Source organism: Sesamum indicum, linkage group LG12, assembly GCF_026168435.1.
Source record: "Sesamum indicum cultivar Baizhima isolate 11 linkage group LG12, ASM2616843v1, whole genome shotgun sequence".
Lineage (NCBI taxonomy): Eukaryota > Viridiplantae > Streptophyta > Magnoliopsida > Lamiales > Pedaliaceae > Sesamum > Sesamum indicum.
The window spans coordinates 11,039,835-11,057,661 of record NC_142668.1 but is presented as its reverse complement, the minus strand read 5'-3'; the positions used below and the strand labels follow the sequence as shown (position 1 = coordinate 11,057,661).

Genomic DNA, 17,827 nt, shown 5'->3' with positions numbered 1-17,827 from the left:
GGCTCTCCCACTCCATCCCTTTGCTTCCTTCCATTGTTTTCCTCCACATCAATTAACATGAAAAAAATATTTTCTTTTTATAGAGCAAAAAAGGTAAATGAAAAGCATAAAAATCCAAACTTGCTTCTTTGGTTTGAAAAAAGAAATGGAAAAAGAAAATATTTTCTGTTTACAAAGAACTTTTCATCTGAATCTGATGAAGGAACAGAAGGTGGGAAAGATACAAGAAATAGCAAAACAAAAGCAGATGATGAATAATCAGAATCAGAATATATTCACTGTTTCTGTTTTTATTGTACATATATATATATATCATTATTTTTCAAGAAAACACGGAATATTGTAGTATAATAATAGTAGATAAAATAATTATATACACACAGAAGCCACATATATATCGATTCCCACACGCAAAAGAACACAGATATCAACAGAGAAAGTTCTGATCTTGTTCCCTTCTTCCGTTCCCTCTACACAACTCAATCTTTCCTCTCTCCCTCTATCTCAGTACACAGATATATATATATATATAGAGAGAGAGAGAGGGGAGGGAGTCTGCTTTATTGCTCTCTTTGTTCTTGAGAATTCCATCCGGGCCGTCTTTTTCTCCTTCCAAGATTTCATTCAAGGTGCAGCTCCGTCGAATCCCAACTCCTTTTCTTGTGTTTTCTTGTTTGTAAATTTATCGGGATTCCTTTTTTCCTTGAGTATGATTCGTGGGCCTTTGGTATTTCTCAGAAAAAATGATATGGTTCTTGTCTCATTTCTTTGTAGGATATTTCAATGTGTTTCTGCTGCAAATTTTCATCAGTCTTGTTATGCAATAGAGAAAAGTTTGTGCCTTTGGTGAAATTTTGTTAAAAACTGTGAAATAGTGGAGTTTTGTAGCTTTTAGAAAGAGTAAAGATCGAAAATTTGAGGGGTGGTTGTGTTGTATGGGGAATAAATTGGGGAGGAGGCGGCAGGTGGTGGATGAGAAGTACACTAAGCCTCAGGGGTTGTACCAACACAAAGATGTGGATCAGAAGAAGCTTAGGAAGCTGATTCTTGACTCAAAGCTTGCACCTTGTTATCCTGGTGATGATGATTGTGGCTGTGATCTTGAGGAATGTCCCATTTGCTTCTTGGTTTGTCTCTCTATATCATTATCTTTATTTTTTGTTTTTTGAATCAAAATCTATTTCAGTTTCTATGATATCTGCAACTTCAATGAAATTGGAAGACTGCCTTGTTTGTATATTACTACATTAGGATGAAGTTGAAGGTACTATTTTTCCACCAAAGTAGATTGTTTCAAGAAGAATTCAAGAATATGCTTTAATGTTGCAGAGGGCATTGCAGTGCCAGAATTCTTGCAAAAGTCAAAGGCTTTTTCAACCAATTCCTCAAGAATTGCTTTCATCTGCTAAAATTGCTCAATGAGAAACTGATACCCCTGTCTTCTCTATAACTTGGGAGTAATTAGTGGTTTATATCTTTGTTTTGACTGCACTGGGGGTGGATGCTTCTATTAGTGGCTAAATTATTTTAATATTATCAAAGCAAAAAGAAAAATAATAAAAATAATGCAAATTTTAGAAGTTTACAGAAGTAGGGGAAATCGTCATCTAACTTCAAGTAGTGTTTTTATGTTTTTTTGGTTAAAAGTGATTATTTAGTAATTTGATAATTCATAAATGTTTGATTATTTTATGATAATATATTAAAATATTTTATTACTTGCAATGTTGTGTAATATATAATATTCTTTGCTTTGTAAATTTTGTGAAGAAACTATTGTGTAAAGTTTTAATTAATTGAATTATTAAAGATATTTGTTTACATTTTCTCAATCAAAGAATACTAGTGAATTGACACAATATAAATAAGTAGTTTTATTTATTTCATAATAAGGTAGAATTACAGTCCAGACAGGCTAGAGTTTGATAATTACTTCTTTTCTTTATCATATAATCTATTAATGTTGTATGTATTTTGTTTTTGTCTATTAAGAACTTGTATTTCATAGTTAGTGTTTCTAACTTTTAACCAGTAGTTCTTTGGTCGGAAAAATGAAAATAGTATTTTTAAAAAATTAAATTAATTAAAACTTCACAAAATATTTTTTTTTTCACAAAGCTTACAAAGCAAAGAATACATAATATTGCATAACTTGTAATTGAAAAAAAATATTTTAATATATTATTTATAAATAATTAAATGTTTTATGAATTATCAAATAACTAAACAATCAATTTTAAAAAATTACAAAGTTCAAATAGAAAATAAAAAAAAACTTGGAGTTCCTAAGAATACTTTGTAAAGTTTTAAAACTTGCACTATCTTTTTATTTTTATATTTTTCTTTTTTTTAATAATATCAAATTAATTGAGCCTCAATCTGTTTATATATTTTCATGAGCTAAAGAATGAAAATAGCTTGGTAGGAACTAAGAGAAGATGTGTTTGCTCTTGATAACCTAGAATTTGCAGTCTGTTATGTGCAGCATGTCCTTTTTCTTTTCATGCACATGGCCTTCATTTAATATCTTCCTTTCTTTGTTTTGGATGTTTTCAGTACTATCCAAGTCTTAATCGGTCAAGATGTTGCATGAAAGGCATTTGTACCGGTATGGAGCTGCTCATTTATCTCTTAATTTTACACATCAGTGTTTTGTTCTATTTGAAATAATGAGTACTCCTTATTTGGTTTTTGCATTCCTGATTATATTCAATGGTTCTCCCTTTCAGAGTGCTTTTTGCAAATGAAGACTCCAAATTCTACCCGACCCACACAGTATCCTTGATTCTTCAATTTGGTTGAAATGATTGTTTGTGTATGCATCTGAATGTTTACTTATATGTATGACAAACATGTTTTCATCTACATTTTGTTTGAATTGCATTACTTGCTTGCCAATTTTTGCTGCTTTTGCTTAACTGTAAAAGGTGTCCTTTCTGCAAAACATCAAACTATGCTGTGGAATATCGAGGTGTTAAGACAAAGGAGGAGAAAGGCTTGGAGCAACTTGTGAGAATGATTTAAAGTTATATGTACTTTTAATTTTTCTTATTTCAGATGTCTTCGATGGTATACTCACTTGCATTTTAACTTGCTGTTGTAGGAAGAACAACGAGTTATAGAAGCCAAAATAAGGATGAGACAACAAGAACTTCTGGATGAAGAGGAAAGGATGTTGAAACGGAGAGAATTCAGTTCTTCGAGCAGTATGAGAGGACCAACTGAGGTTGATTATTGCTCGACTAGAGGTAACTAATTGAACCCTGAATTTAACAGCTATTGTATTCTTGCTCTTCTACTCATTGCCTCCACATGCAGCACCGTCTTTTGCTTCTGCTGTAGAATCTGAAGAAATTGTTGCCTCACACGAGCCCGATGTTACCCCGACAATGAGACTGCCTCCACGCCAAAGGCAAAATAGGTATACCGTTTTCTTTTGTTGCCAGCTTACCTCACTTGAAATCATTGGTATTACATTTTAGTTTTTCCCTAGTTATCTATGGACCAGGTAGTCTAAGAAGTTTCTATCAACAAGGCTAACTGTAGAGTTTCAGCAGCTATGAAAAAGTTATACTTCTATCAGATAGGAACTCATCTATTGATCAGTAATTTTCATGAGAATAACATCTATTGCTCTGGAGATTCATCCAAATGATCCTATTATCTCAGTTGACCTTTATTATTGCGATTTTTCTGGAAATATGAGATGCAAGGTTTAATGAGGCAGTATGACTGAATTTCCTTGCTTACACTTTTATCTGTCTTCCAGTTGTGGGCTTTAGCAATCTAATTGTATGAGGCTTCAAATGCTAGTATAAAGCATGAAGTTTAATTACTTTCAATTTCAGTTGTAACCTGGGGTTGAACTCTGTAACACTGATGCGTGATCATTTTTTCCCCTTTATTTTTCTCTTATCTTACCCAGATATTGTCATAATTGATTTCTCTTAGATTTGTGAACGTTTGAAGCTCTCCCTGTGATTTCTGTATGGGATGTTATGTTTCTCAATCTGCCATTTGGCTTGCAATGTTCACAGTTTTGGTCAACTATGTTAATGGACATTACTCCAGAGTATGTTTAGGAGTTCTGGAAGGTTCTTAAGGATGTTGTTTTGCGATCCTATTCAAGAGCACAAAATTGCATGTAAATATGAAGCTTAAATGTTATATCGTTACTGACTTTCTCTTAAGTTAAAGATGAATGATTTTAATTAAGCTATGAGAAAGTTATGTCATGTTAAACCTAGATTTTTCTATATGTGAACTGTGAACTATTTTGTGCTCCTAGATTAATTCAGATTTTCTTCTTTTATGTGCATTATTACATATTTGTTCCATTTACTTTCTTAATTCCAAAATTAGTCCATCTACTTAGCATCTATTTACTTCAATTTTGTGAAAATTTGATCTATTCACTCTCTTTCTTGTACATATTTTCGAGCTCAATTCTCTCTTAGTTTATTCTCTTGGATGTTGGGTAATTGCTGGGTAATTCTGATTATCAGTTTTTTTCAAGATTTGTCTTGTCAAGATAGTCTTCAAATGACTGATATGATGAAAGGACTTTTATAGGAGCATCATTCCCTACATAAAATTGAAAGCTCGATAATTTTTTGCAAGCTGTTTGAACAGTATTGCAAAACTGTCGAAGAAAGGCTTGCAGGCATTATTATATGCATCAGTCAACATGTTCAAGTTCGTTCGAAGAATTTAATAATGTTCATTGCTCTGTAATCTCTGTTGTCTTCGCTTTTACATTTGAGGTTTCCCCTCCCCCTCTCAAATGCTCATACCTATCACACTTTGTATAAACGTGATAACTCTTGTAGCTATTGGCTAATGGGATCGCATTTTGCATCCTGGAGACTTATACATGATTAACACTGCGACATCCCTTTTATGTTGCTCTGATGCTGAATCTGAATGCAGGGACGACGAGTTTGACCTTGATCTTGAGGACATAATGGTTATGGAAGCCATTTGGTTGTCTATTCAGGTACTTAGTTGAACATTCAGATATTTCCTTTTGGCCTAAGAGAGTTTGAGGCTTCTGCGAAGCTAGCTTTACTGATCTTTTATGAATTTAACTGATTCTCGATTTTATATATGTCTAAATATTGTAATTGTAGTTATACACAAAGCTTTATGCGTTTCTTGTGTATCTGCAAGCATTGAACTTTAGTGTATATACATCTCCGTTGAAGTTGGTGCCTCTTAAGAGGCGTTTGATCTTTGAGATAATCAAAGTCCACTGGAGTATCAGCATCCATATAGTTTCTTAGTACCAGATTGATCTTAAATTTTCTATTACCAATTGAGAATGTAGAAAATGCTTGACTTATTAATTCTGTTGCTGTGATAATTATGATAGGAAAATGGCAAACACCAAGAACTACCCAATAGCAATGCAGCCCAATCAGAAGAATACATGTTAGAAGATCGCAGCTCCTTAGCAATAACTGGATCATCGTCGGCATTTCCTTCTGGTGGACTGGCCTGTGCAATAGCGGCCCTTGCTGAACGTCAACAGATGAGTGGAGAGACATCTAATAACTATGGTGGTGACGTGTCTATGTATAACATGCCTGGCTATAGCAGGTATTCCAATGGGGATGAGCAAGAATCTGAAAATTATTTTCCGGCACAGAGTGCCTTAGTGGTATCACCTGATAGCCCCTTGGCAATGACTGGGGAAGCCAGAGAATGGGTTGATCATAGATCCGAGGTAGCTGAACTAGGAACTAGCTATGGAGGGTCCGATGAATTTGACAATGCTATAAACCCTGCTGCACTCCCTCAGCAAGATGAAAATCAGTGCAGCCTTCAACCTGTCACCGGCCAGATTATCCCCGAGAGTTTTGAGGAGCAGATGATGCTGGCCATGGCTGTTTCCCTTGCCGAGGCTCGAGCCAGGACTAGTACTCCAGGAGTGGCTTGGCACTAGCTCTTGATACAAGGTATAGTTGAATCCTTCTTCCGACTCTCTCTCACTCTCAACAAAAATATGTTCTTTTCATTTAAAATGAAAATTCTTATAGTGGATAGAAATTGTTTGCGGATTGCAGTTTCAACGTCTTAGGTACCTCATGCAGAGTGGCTTGTTTATGTTGAATCGCCGTTGATGGTGAGCGTTAATTCCTCATACCTAGGGAAGAAAATGTCATCCTCAGTAAGAATCACCAATGTCGATCACAGTTGAGGCCTCAATAGAGTGGACAAAATCGCATTGCGCCAGTTTTGTTCTAAAGGCCTTTCTATTCAAGCATCAGTTAGGACACAATGCCACCACCAGTTGCTCTTATTACAACGTTAAGGATGGAAGAATGCCGTCCCTCAGTATTAGTATCAGGTCAGCGCAACGGATGTACATATACATACAAATGCTTCGTTTCTAGACTCTCTGTCAAAAGAGAACGCCATTTGTGGAACGAATTATGTGAAATCTATTCCTCATCTTTGCTCGTTTTTGCACTTTACCAAGGAATGCAGCATTGAATTCTCATCTCGACTTCTTACATGCTAGTAGTTTTAACTGATTCCATATGGAATATGCATTTGTTATGAAACAGGCAAATCGCAGGATTGTATCTCTTGTTCTTCTCCTGGCTTCATACGTATGCACGGTCTTTTTTCAGTTCGATTCATACGTATTCTACACTCTCAGTCGAATCAGTAGAAATATCTTAAGTCGTTCCTCTTTTTTCCTTTTTTTTTTTTCATGTTATAGTCGTGATTCATTGTCATTCAGTCCATATATATCCACATTATTGGGACTCGAACACAATCTTTTCATTATCTCCGGCACTTTTAGCTTTTATGAGTTTTACTGTTGATTGAGCGACTATGTTTTCTCAAAGAATCAATTTTTTTTTAAAATAATTTTCATATTTTCACTAGCCAAGAAAATATGCATCGCTTAAAAAAATGATTTTATTGAATAGTTTTCAGGGTTCACAAGAGAACTACATGTCTAATTTGTGCTTCTTAGATCAAATAATAAGCATATACAATTTTGATTTCTATAGTTTTCTAAAACTATATATTTACTAATATAAAAATAAAAAATTCTCTATACTCACAAATAACGGTTAACAATACTGTTGCATTAATTTTTAAAATAAAATTTTTTGAAGCACCAATTTTTGAATGTCTAAATTTATACTTTAATTACTTCATCCTTCCAAAAAGAAATTTGGTCATACTAATAATTTTAATATTTTTTTTTCTCAATCCACTACCTCATGTTTGTTTTTCACATTGCTTTTTATGTTTTTTCTCCTCACAAACTTTTATATTCTTAATAAACCTACAATTAAAAAAAAAAATGTCTCTTTGGCTTTACCTCACATTTTTTTCATTCTCACAAATCTATTTCTTTCTCCTCACCTCTCACACTACCATTATCACAAATTTATTTTTCTTTTCAACTCACAATATGCAATTTTTTTTACACTAGCGATTATGGTACGCCATTCTTGTGTGTATATAATAAATACTTGTTCATGCTTTAAAATATAGATTAAAAGAAGAATTTAAATAGAAATGGTTGGAAATACATAAAGATATTTTGGTAATTTAAAAAATTAGTCCGCAATGTAAGTAACTACTATTTGTGAGTGAAAATGAGGTTTTATTTTTTATATAGTACAGAAGATAATCTAAGGGACCGTGTCCGACAACTAGTTATTATAAAAGAAAATATTTTGTAATACCCAAATTGTTCTTTTAATTCATTTCTTTTCTTAAAAGAAAATTTTGTTCAAAATAGTAATTTCAATATCTTCTAATAATCTCATAACTATATTTTTTTTCCTCTCAATCCACTACCCCACGTTTCTCTCTCACCTTACTTTTCATATTTTTTTTTTCTCACAAATTTTCATATTTTTAATAAATTCACAACTCCAATTTATTCACCTCACCTCGCGTTTCTTTCTTTTTACGGATTTCGTCGCCGCGATAACTAGTGTATTACAATATATTGCAACACCTTTTTTAAATTTTAGAACGCCCTCTAAGTTACTTATCTTAATTCTTGCTCGCATACCCCACCTTTGCTCATCCCACGCGAATACTATTATTTAATAATAATAAAAAATAATTATTGATGAATAAAAAAATTAATCTTATTATCAATAATTTATACAATATACTGAGTGAAGTATAAAAATTTATGTATATAATTTTTTTGTGAGGTCAATTTTTTATAAATAGAGAATTCTCACTGAGATGAAAGTATATTTCAAAAGTTTCTCTTAAGAGAGAGTGTAATTTCATCGAAGGAAATCTAAGTAAATTAACCCTTTATTTTATACTATTAAAATTATTAAAAAAAAAATTTTGTATTTGATTCAATGAAATATTAATAAAATTAAATTCCAAATATGTCAAAAAAATTCCAAACCAAACTTTACTAGAAAAGGGCAGAGATAGCCATCTTCATCTCTAGGCTTAGCATATACAAAAGTTTAGGAAAGATTAGAAAGATCTCTATTGAGATTTGGTATAATTATGAAATATTTTTTTATTATTTCAAAAATTATCAATACTTCTAATTTTAATGGTCATTTAGTAATTTTTCCATTCTGTTAGTCCCTTTAGGTTCCACCCATTTTTTGTGATCTAATCAAAACGCGCTTGTGAACTAAAACTTATTATTTTATTTATATTTTTTCTAATTTATTGTATTGACTAAGTGCAAATTCTTTTATTATTTTTTCATCCAGTTTGTCTTATTTATATATATATATATATATATATTTTAAAAAATACAGAAATGGCATAGTTGATAATTTTATACCTCCATTTATAATTTCATCAAATACTAGGGAGGTACTTGCAATTTTTCAAATAACGAGAGAATATTCATAATTATGCCAAATCTCAAGAAAAATCATTGTAAATTACCCAAAAATTTAAACCATCTTTCAAGTGCAAGTTTCAATATTTTTGTCAAGCCTCACACGTAAACCTCTTCTATTTTTCTTCATAAACAACAAAAATAAAATTCGAATCCGACACCTCTTACTGAATTTGAGTATAATATGAGGTTACATTGAGCTTATTGAGATTTAACATAATTACAAATATCGTCTCATTATTTGAGAAATTATCAATATCTGATTAATTTTAATGATCATCTAACTATTAGTCAGTTTAGCTTCCGCAAGCTTTTTTCCATCTTTTTTTTTTTTTAATAATCTGACCTAAAAGCTCTTGTGGACTATGAATTATTTTAAAAAGAATTTAGAATTTTTTGTTTTGGGATTAAGTGGATAATTTTTTATAATTTTTTAAAATTTTTCATTCTCCCAATCCAATTTTTATATTTTTTTCAAAAAAGGAAAAAAAATATGATGGAAGCAAAATTGATAATTTCATAAATTCATCCAAAAATTATATAATTTTATCAAATATCATGGAGTATTTATAATATTTTAACAATAAATAGTATTTATAAATAGTATTCACATACATAAAATCAAGATCGACCAACCTGGTCAGTATCTCCTCGATTTTGATACCAGCAATAGTAGTAGCTCCAGCTCCACCGCTATCGCCACCGCCATCGCCGCTGCCACCTAATGGGTATATTACATCCGGACCATCTATGTGGACAGATGAGAAAAACAACGTTAAATGATGTATCAGCTGTGGTACTACAGAATTACGAGACCAAAACTATGTAGGACTACATAAGTATGAATGAACAACAGGCCGTTAGGGACAATTAAGAGGCCCAATTCAGATATGGGTTCCCTGGATGACTCATGTTCCTCTTTCAATCCTTCCAAATTGTGTCGATCTCTTATCATACTTTCGTATTACATATTTGTATAAATAAAAGTAAGTATTATTTTTTAAATTTAAAAATATAATTAAATTAGAATATAATTTCAAAGTTGGGGTGCGTACAATCACTTGTGCATGCGAATATATGACACAAAAATATAATAGAAAATATTTGATCCCCACACTTATGTCAGTGGGGCAACATGAGATCTGATGGAAAAGATAAATTAGGTTTGGATTAGAAGTTTTCATTCTAAATTGGGATAATTATACTTTTATTCCCTAAAATTTGATATAATTATAAATAAATTTCTTGTAGTTCAAAAAATTACATCTAGCGCCCCTGAGATTTATTTTCTTTTAACAAATAAGTCCATTCATTAGTTCGAAAAAAATTATTTGACCCGCAGTAAGTTAGTAATAAGCCAATCGAGGATAAACATCAGTTTTCATTCAATTTTCTTATTAATATCAGTAAATTCATTGAATATTCACCAACATGGAGACTTATTTATTAAATAAAAGCAAACTTCAGGAATATTAGATGTAATTTTTCAAACCACAAAGAATTTATGTGTAATTAAATCAAATCTTAAAAAAGAGAGTGTAATTATTCCTTCTAAATTTTCTTGTAACATATACAGCCAAGTATAAAAAATTTACATCTATTTCATTTAAATGGGATTTTATACTTGAAATCGTTTAAGCCAGTCGATAATTACTAGGTATATTATAAAATTTTTGGCTCTAGATATTTAAGTTTTAATCAGAAAATAGGACAGTTCATACTGTCAGCAGAGCAGACGTAGGATAAGATTGGACTAATAAATGAAAATTTTGATTCTCTTAATTACCAAAACGCACGTGCAAATTAATGACTATGTAAGTGACTTGTCCGATTTTATCTGCACATTGTACTAAAAGAAATCAATAAAAATATATATTTATATAAATTATTATTACTATTTAAAAAATTAGGTGTACGAGGGGTTTTACATTTTGACCTCCAACCGTCTTTATTATAATCGACTATCTAACTTTTATTTTTTACAATGAATAAAAAGAAAATATTCTGTTCATATGAACACGTGCACTTGTAATTGGATTTAGGGCAGGATAAAAATCATAATTTCATATCTTAATTTTAAAAAATAAAAAAATAGGCTTCATCTTCATTTTTTTTTAATAAATTAAGGTGTGAAATTATGATTTTACCCCACTCTAAATTCAATTACAAGCGTGTCTGTTCATAAGAAGGAATATTTTCTTTTTATTTGTCGAAAATGTAAAAATAGGCAATGTGAACAAAAAAGAAAAAGAAAAGAAAAGAAAAGAAACGTTGAGCGGTCGATTATTTAAAAAAAAAGTAGGGGGTCAAAGTGCAAAATTCCTCGTATGTCGGGGGTGTCTGTTATTAACCCTAAAAAATTACGCGTACATCCCAAAAGATAGCATTATAATTATATAAATTATTTTTATGTTTTGACTGTCAAGAGTAATTTTATAATTATATAAAAAATAAAAAAAATTATATAAATAAATTATAGATGAGGGAGTCCAAACGTAGTTCTCCCTAATTTATAACATATTCAGAGTCCGATTTTAGATTTTTAATCTAAATACATTTTACATCCCTAAAATATATGATTACCCCTTAAACTACAAAAATCTTCACTGACCCCCTACCTTCAAGATATTTCTTTAAACTAAATGAAGATGGACGAAAATGCACTTAATTATTAATAATATGATATATTTACTTTAATCCCCTTTACAGTAAAATCTGTCAATTAATTTAAATTTAAATTTTATTCAAGTACATTGTTAATAAATTAATATTGAATTAATGTAAATTTAAAAGTACAAAATGGTTATTTAAAATTGATTGTATAAATATCCCGTATGGAAATTAGGAAAGCAAACAAGCTAAGCAAATTTTCCTAGTTAATTTTCAGTGAACAATCTAGCAAATTTTGAACGTAAATGAATTTTAATATTTTTCATTACGAAGCATAAATTTATAATTGGAAGATTTTTATATTGTTCATCAAGAAACACAAATTTTGACGTAAATAACAAAATATTGTTCATTTTTTCTAATTTTGATACGACTATTTATACAATAAAATTTTAAATAATTATGTTGTATTTAATTAATTTATAAATAATATTTTATTGTTGAAGGCATTAAAGTGAAATATTATTTAATCGAGGGTATTTTTATCAATTTATATTTAAATTAAAAGGTTATTTAAAAAATGGGTTAAATGTAATTTACCTATCTGTATCAATGAAAAAGTGTGAAAAATAAAATGCAAAAAACCCATTGTGAGTTAAAAAATAATGTAATATAAGAAAGGTAAATTGCATCATTTTTTAAATCACAAAAAGGTGAATTGCACTTTTTTTTTATAAGATTTTTTTTCCCACTTTTTCAGTAACACAGATGGGTAAATTGTATTTAACCCTTTCAAGAATAGAGGTGCAAGTGAAGGTTTTTTTAGTTTAAGTAGGTCCTTGACGAGGGTGGCATAGGATTTAAAATGTATTTAATCCTAAAAAAGGATTAAATAAATGAAGTAAATTAAAATTCCTCTTTTGAAATAAAATATTCTGATGAGAACACGTCGTGCGAGTCATTAATGTTGTCGATCAAACAAATATTTACTTTTTTTTATTTGGTGGACACATTAAATGCTGTCATTATGAGATTATCACTGTGAACTAGATTAATTAATTGTTCACTTATTGAAAATTAAAATAGCTTAATTGTCCGATACTACAATTATGTATCAGATGATAATAAGATAATTTTTTTTTAAATAAAAGTGATAAACTATTATTAATTGAAATAAATCGATCACGATTACAGGTTAACAAGCAAACTTGGAGTTTCTATTTAAAAAAGGAAAAAGAAAAAACATTTAGCATTATAATGAAATTAAAATAACATTTGATAATAAATAATACACGTAATAGCCTAACTAATAGTCGTGTAAAGATTCGATATCTCGAAAACATTAAAAAAAATACTGAATTTATACCTAAAGTTGACTGAAATTATTAGGACACAATGAAGCATGTGGGGTGATGAGCAAATGCACATCATCCACATGTAAAGATTTAATTTGTCGGGTGTTTTCTTACTGACCAGATCTTTCATGTCGTAATTTGATTTTAGATTTCATTTGCGTTTTTCAGGAAAATATGCACTCCTATAGTGCAAATACACTTCAAATATTTTATCCTAATACAAATTTATAAGACAGAAAATTGTACGAACCACATTATTTTGATGTCTAAGTTAAACACTTCGTAAAAGCGAAATGCTTAACATCGTTATAAATTTTAGAGTCATAAAAGTTATATTTGAGGCATGGAGGGCTGAAATTTATATAATTTTTTTAATTGTACGATTTCAATCGAACAATAGATTTAAAAATGATCGATTGGTCATTATCGATACATACAAACCCGAGTTTGGATCAGAAAAAGACCAAATCGGAACGACTTCAATAAAAAGACTCAAACCTTATCTTGTTTCATAAGTTAAGGTAGAGCTGAGGGTGTTAGGTCTGTATACGACCTTCAGGAGACTGCCAATTTCATTTTAAAAACTTTATGGAACATCAAGAATTTGATTCCTTTCTTTATGTCAAAAGTTATAGTAGTTAGCGCTAATTATTCAAATTCTTAAATTTTTTTAAGACGTTAATTATGTTTTGAAGTTATAACCCAACTGAATTTCAGACCAATTTAAACACATTAATATTGAATATTAAGTTAAAACATATCTTGGGAAAAAAACTATCTATATCTTACGTTTTAAATTACCAAATGAACACATACTTTTCTTAAATTCCAAGATAAAAAATGTCAACTTCATTGCTCTAAATTTATGAATCGTCAATATGTTTTCATGTAAAAGCATTCCTTAAAAGGAGATTTTCTCTATGTGTTTTTAAAAATATTTCATAAAATTAGAAATAAAAATAAATCCAAACACAATATATAATTTTGAGAAATTATTAAAGATGTAATGTTCAAATGATAACAACCAGACCTTATAGTGAGGTGACTATAAGTAGAGTCTTACTATGGATGTACCTAACTCTAAATATTTTTAGGGCTAATTACACTCCGCTCTACTGAGATTTAGTGAAATTATATATAAATTTTTCATGATTTAGGAAATAACATCTAATATCCTGAAATTTATTTTCGTTTAACAAATAAGTTCATTCGTTACTTAAAATCCCTCAACTTTGCTGATATTAAAAAAAAAAAAATCTATATTAACTCCATATTGACTTATTGCTGATATAAATACTTTTACGATCAAATTATCCTCATACGTCTTCACGCGTTAATGCATGTGAAGATATATATTTTCACCGTTATAATAGTAGTTTAGTCCGAAAAAAATTTATTTGACCTGCAATAAGTCAGTAATCAATCAAAATATCAATTCTCATTCAGTTTTTTTTTTTTTTATTAATGTGAACAAGTTTAGTGAATTTTGACTAATGGGAGGACTTATTTGTTATGTGAAAACAAATATCAAAGGTGCTAGATGTAATTTTTCAAACCATAATAGGTTTACGTGTAATTGTACCAAAACTCAAGGAATGAAAGTGTAATAACCCCTTACTTTTATAGTAATTTTATCTTTATTTTTATATATAAGTTAATTAGAATTAAATGTGGGGTTAACCTCTTGAAGATCGTAAAATCCAGTTCCTCATTTAATTACGAGATATGCCAAAATTCACGTCTGTTTATTTGGATCGCTTCGATTAGTCCAATTTAATCTAAATTCAAACATGTATAGACTCATGATGATAATATGATCAATCCTAAATCTATTATTTACATAAAATAGTACAACCACAAATTATGTAAATACCAGCCCTCTATCCTTTAGGTACAACTTTTGCCGCACACCTATCTCTTAAAATCTTACATATTTATGCTCAGGGACTTAACTAATTTAGGTTTTGGAAGGTCATAGTCCGGGTCTTTTAAGTGTGATCTCACCCTTTTCTGCCTTGTAAATATTTTTGTAGGAGAAATCCACATAAACCTAATATACTGAAGTCTTATCTGCAGATCTGATATAAACAAATTTAAAAATAAAGTACACACATCTCATTATTTTTGTATTTGATTAATTTTTTATATTTCAACATCTCAAAAAGTGATGTAAGAGAAAATAATTAAATTCCATTTATGAATCAAATAAAATACGAAATCTCCGAGTGAATTAAACCATCTCATGATCACAACCTTCAGAATTGTTAGTGGGAAAATAAAGCAAAATTTTGATTCTCTGATACGTAGAACGTGCAAATTAATGAAGAAAAACAGTATCTTGCCAAAATCAATATTCCCATTCTTTATTAAAACTTAATACATGCAATTTGCATGAGCTCATCACCATTATTATATTAAATAATTACATCCGGAGATGTGCCATCCAGAAGATAAAATAAATTAATCATTTCTACAGTAACGTTGTACCCAACACTTTCATAGTCTTTTTATGATTGCGTCAAATCAATATTTATGTTTTTTTTTTTTTTTTTACCAAATCTTCTACTTTTCGTGTTACACGTTTTAGTTTTTTATTTGATAGGACATATATGATTAACGTTGTGCCACACTGTTTAATTTCCACAAAAAGTTGCCTAAGAGGTGTTGTTTGATTGGTCACAGTTAAAAAATTATGAGTTTGAATACCATTAATATAGATCTATATCTGCTGTTATACTACTTTCTTATTTTTCTATCTCATTTAAATATATTAATTGATTTGAATTATAAATATATTGAATGACATAACAGATCATCTGTTATTAAAAATAAATTCAAAAAAGAGCTGGTTAGACTTTCGAATAGTGTTTTCATATATGTCTGCATGTGTGCAGTGGCCCGTAATTACCACATGTTCACATCTATTAACCTAGTCTATACTCCAATATTATAGTTCTGTTGTATACATGTTAATAAGGCATTGTCACATCCATAATCATAGAAATATAATTTTTTTATCATAATTAATTATTATTATCAAAAGTAAAAAAAATTGTAAATAGTAATTAATCACAATTTCACAAGAATGATCCGTTGTTGTTTCATCAGGTGACACCCCCATTTAGCATTACTCTTAATTAAAAATTAAGACAAATGCTTAGACTATAACAACTGATATATCGTGTCAAATATCGATTGACCATATATGGTTGGTCGGGCTTTGGTTGGTACTCCATACTTTTCTTTAATTGTGTATTGGTACTTCAATAAATTTATTAAAAAAATTATTGTCACTTTATACACTTAAAAATATCATTTCTAAGAGACTGTAGGATTTATATAAACCCTACTTCCGAATTTCCACTACGATAAATAAAATTTTTAGTGAAAATAATTTTAATTTTAGTATTATGTAATTATTAGTGACAATAATTTAAATAAAATAATTATTATAAATAATCAACAACACATTTATAATGATAATTTATTTACGATGCACATGAATGAAGAGATGAGGCGTGGCAATAGTGGTATTAGTGTCATCATTTATAATCCAAGGGCCACATATTAAATTAAAATTCGAGATTAGATATATTGTGAAAAGCTGATTTAATTCTGCTCCTGCAGTTCTAATTTAATTTGATTTAATTTCTATTATCCAAAAAATCAATTATAACTACATTATATATATCAATATTTAATATTTAATATATAATATATATTAATTACTAATTTCAAATATGTACAATTAATCAACAATTACTATCACAATAAATCAATAATTACTATTAAATAATATTAAGTTAGAAAGACGTGAAAGTCGAACTGATCATCCAATTTCATCAACCAAATTGACATAATTGACATTTCTGGTCAGCATGAAACACGTGGGGTTTTCTTTTTCTGGGTTGGTCAGGAATTAATGTCTTTTTCCTCCAAATCAAACAACGTTTATTTCTTTCTTCCTTGTACGTAAGTTAAGAATTTAATGGAAAATTTTAATGTAACTATCTGTCTGACTCAGCTACAAGGAAATTAGCTTTTCTTAATTTGTATTTTCAATTTAGAAATAGAAAAATAGCTTTAATATGTATCATGTGGTTATTAAAGAAAACTATCTATTTTTCATATATACTTGATACAAATTAATCGAAAGTTCGTGATTCAAACACGCTAGACACCTTACAAATTAACTAGAAATTTTTTCACTATATTTGGTTTCATGTTTAACTTGTTTTGATGTGTTTTGTGGAGACAGAGAGAGAAAAATAAAGATAAATAAGTATGTGTTAGAGATGGTGTGTATGTTTGGATTTGTTTTTGGAGATAATATAAAATAAGTATAGTATGTTTGATCTTGTTTAGTAGGAGAAAAAAACTACTGTTCATTGTCAAATCATATCTGTTTTATATATATTTATATAGATGTATGAGTATTTATATAATTTTTTTAGTTGTATAGCCTGTAATTAATATAGACTTATTTTGACAAAAAATAAATGAGGCATTGTTTCAAAATATCTTAAAATACCACTAAAATTTTCAAAATAAATCAAGACAAATATTATGTATGTTCTGGCCATCTCAGAAATTAATTATCAGACGTGCGGTCTTAATTTCTTGTAGCTTTTATGGTAATGATTTGATTTTCCTTTTGATTTGTTCTTTCATTGTTACTGTAGTTTAGGAGAATTCACAGTTATTAAATAACTGTAAAAAAAATAATTGAATCAAGTGGTTAGCGACTTATAATTCTTAAAGGAAAATAAAATTTTATTCCCGTAACTTATAGAGAGTGATATTTTTTGGTACTTTATGAATTAATTTTTACAATTTAGTCCTGTAATTTTAAAAATTTAACAATTTTAGTCATTTTTCAATAAAAAAATTTTAAAAATGAGGGTTTTTGGCGAGATAATGATGTGGCAATCCAACTGCATTGGCATTTTTTAATGAGCTGGACTGCCACTTCATCATATGGCCGGACAATTTTTAAAGGTCA

The 17,827-nt window shown here is 29.4% G+C and overlaps 1 protein-coding gene across 1 annotated transcript; it reads left to right on the top strand.

The window, feature by feature from the left end:
• The first annotated feature begins 391 nt into the window (after nucleotides 1-391).
• LOC105165514 (E3 ubiquitin-protein ligase DA2L) lies at nucleotides 392-6,502 on the top strand. Its single transcript, XM_011084553.3, has 10 exons — nucleotides 392-629; nucleotides 775-1,127; nucleotides 2,557-2,608; nucleotides 2,730-2,775; nucleotides 2,928-3,009; nucleotides 3,104-3,248; nucleotides 3,319-3,421; nucleotides 4,930-4,996; nucleotides 5,372-5,957; nucleotides 6,066-6,502. Exons 2-9 carry the CDS (start codon nucleotides 936-938, stop codon nucleotides 5,942-5,944), a joined length of 1,260 nt encoding a protein of 419 aa, XP_011082855.1. The 5' UTR covers nucleotides 392-629; nucleotides 775-935; the 3' UTR covers nucleotides 5,945-5,957; nucleotides 6,066-6,502.
• Nucleotides 6,503-17,827: the final 11,325 nt, after the last annotated feature.